General features: G+C 42.8%; 1 protein-coding gene across 5 annotated transcripts in view; it reads left to right on the top strand.

Moving 5' to 3' along the window:
• The window catches only part of LOC147015576 (casein kinase I), a 128,540-nt gene that overhangs the window by 108,816 nt on the left and 17,224 nt on the right, over positions 1-2,500 (top strand). For all 5 annotated transcript variants that reach the window (XM_085850456.1, XM_085850455.1, XM_085850457.1 and 2 more), the window contains exon 8: positions 1,067-1,151. In XM_085850456.1, coding sequence (XP_085706582.1) covers positions 1,067-1,151 — 85 coding nt within the window. The remainder of the gene's footprint in view (positions 1-1,066; positions 1,152-2,500) is intronic.

Genomic DNA, 2,500 nt, shown 5'->3' on the forward strand with positions numbered 1-2,500 from the left:
TCACGGGTGCAGCCGAAAGATGAACAACAACATACATACATACATATTATGTTTATTCCAATTGATTCTCACATGTTTGTTTATTTCGCATCCCTTCCCCCTCCCCATCCCACACCACAGTTTGTTCGTTCTGTGTTTTTCACCAATTCAGCATTAACAATTAATTCTGAAGTTGTGTGTGTTTTTCATGACTCTTTATTCAGCATTACTATCTATTGTGTTGCTGCTGCCACAAAGACTTGTGAATCCAAAATGTATTAATTGCTAGGAATTCTGTCCTTTCAGTCAGTGCTCAGGGTTTCGTATTGGCAGCATGCTCGTGTTGTGTTTCGATACTTGTTTTTTCAGGTCATACTCTGGTCATACATGTTCTCTGGTAAGCTTTCTCACTATTCGAGCTGAGTTTGAGTACCTGCCTGTTGTCTGTCTGTCTCTGTTTCACACCTGTCCATTAAACATTGTGCTCAGAAAAAAAAATAAATCTTCGTTGTCGAGCACAGTGAAAGCAATGCCGAATCTGTTTTTTTGTGAAGGAGACTCACCTTTCCTTTGAGGTGGTCATCTATTGTTGGTAAACATAACTTCTCAATTTAAGATCACAGCTCCTGAGTCAAATCGTTTCCGGTAATTCACCATTTCTCAGTCTAGACTTGCTTCCTACACCCGCCCCATGCGTTCTATCGCCTCCTGGAGGCAACATCGCATTCTCGACTCGAGTAAAACTCCCATTATTTCGTTATTCGGGAACACAATGGCGGGATGCATTGCTGCCCAACGCCGTGGCCATTCTCTTGGCATTCCTCCCAAAACCTTTCATAGTCACGTATTTGTTGAAGCATGTTCTTAATGTTCTCTGAAGCGATTCCACTGCTGCTTCTGTTTCTACCCACTTTGTACAATTCCATTCACTTGTATTCTCTGAATTCGCTTCTGTATATGCTTAACCGCAGTGTCTTCTTTTCTTAGCTTGTTTCTTCATGCTTTGGCAAGCAACCGTTGTTATCCCATGCTTGAGTGCATTTTCCTGACCCGTCCTTTCCTCGTTTATTACAACTGTACCTGCCAGGCTGACACACTGAAAGAGAGGTACCAGAAAATTGGAGACACGAAGCGAGCAACGCCAATAGAAGTTCTTTGTGAAAACTTCCCAGGTGGGTGACATCTCCATCGGTGTGGACATCTTTGACTATTCTTTGTGGGAATCTGTAAACAATAAAAAGTCGTAAACAGTCATCGGGACACCGATTAAAGTGGCCAATTGATTTTTTTTTTTCCTCCTTGAAAAAAATGAATAAATAAGATGAACAGGAATCATGTGGGGTGGCATTTGTTGTTTTCATTGTCTGTGGATGTCTGGGCTCATTATAGTGATGGGTTCGTAGTTCACCTCACCCACCCTCTCCAAACCTAGCTGTTTTTATCGAGTTAACTTTTCCTGACGAGTCAGAAACACTTTTAATTGAACATACCTGTAACTCCTTGAACACCCTGTTGAGCAAAGACCGTTCTGCATTCTGTTGGAAATGTGGACCAAGGACTTGAAGGCTGGTTGAGGACAAGGATAACTTGGAGTTGAGGGGCAGTCGGCCATTGGGTACGCTGATAATTATAAACTTTTGGAGGTGATTAGCATGAGGTAAGAGCCGATGAAGTATTGAGGCTCAAAATGTCTGCCTAGGTAGGGAGACAGACGGGCAGAGTTGGATTACGTATCGAATCGTGCGCACCACTTCCCATGACGATACGTGTTAATGTCGAAGGCACTCCTAGAGCAGCTTACGTAGACCTGAAAGATTACGAACGAGCAATTGCAAGTTCACATGCAGGCCGGAGTGAATCCTACACCACACAGTCGCCTTCTCACTTAATCTGGTCTTTGCAGATCTTGTGCGCAAGGCAATAATTAACAAATCAATCGACCGAATCGAAACTTGGCTCTTCCAAATGAAACGCCATGATTTGTGTGGATGAAGGTGTTAAATCAGTTTCATCTGAGCAGCGAGGGTTTGGTGATGTATAATCGTGGAACTCAACTGGAGTGTAACATGCAGGAACAATGGTACACAGACGAAGTTTGCAGTTCCTACTTACTCTGTGAATCCTCGTCTTAAAAGACAAGATGGACGTATATTTTGTCCGTACAGCCACCACGAAGTTTGCTGTGACGAGTCTCGACACGTTTAATTACCAGCGAAACTCGCATTCCCAACTGCAGAACAAAGGTACGTCACGGAAGAGAGCCATTCCGTGGCATGTTCTACCTAAATTGTCAGATAAAAGGATTGTTCTTTTGAAGGGCCATAGAAGCACTGCGAACATTAGGTGGAAGTGGCAGGAACTATTTGCTTTGTAGCACAGAACAACTTGTACTTTCCAGAGAGCTTTTTTGATCGTCTGATTTGTCCAAAAAAAAAAACAACCTTTTGATCATGACTATCTTGAGGGTCAGGCTCCGACTGCATATTTTACAAAAATCTATTGTTATGAGCAGCGGATTCCA

This window comes from Eptatretus burgeri, chromosome 12 (genome assembly GCF_056783735.1).
Source record: "Eptatretus burgeri isolate ZD-2024b chromosome 12, Ebu_testis_v1, whole genome shotgun sequence".
In the NCBI taxonomy this organism is placed as follows: Eukaryota; Metazoa; Chordata; class Myxini; order Myxiniformes; family Myxinidae; genus Eptatretus; species Eptatretus burgeri.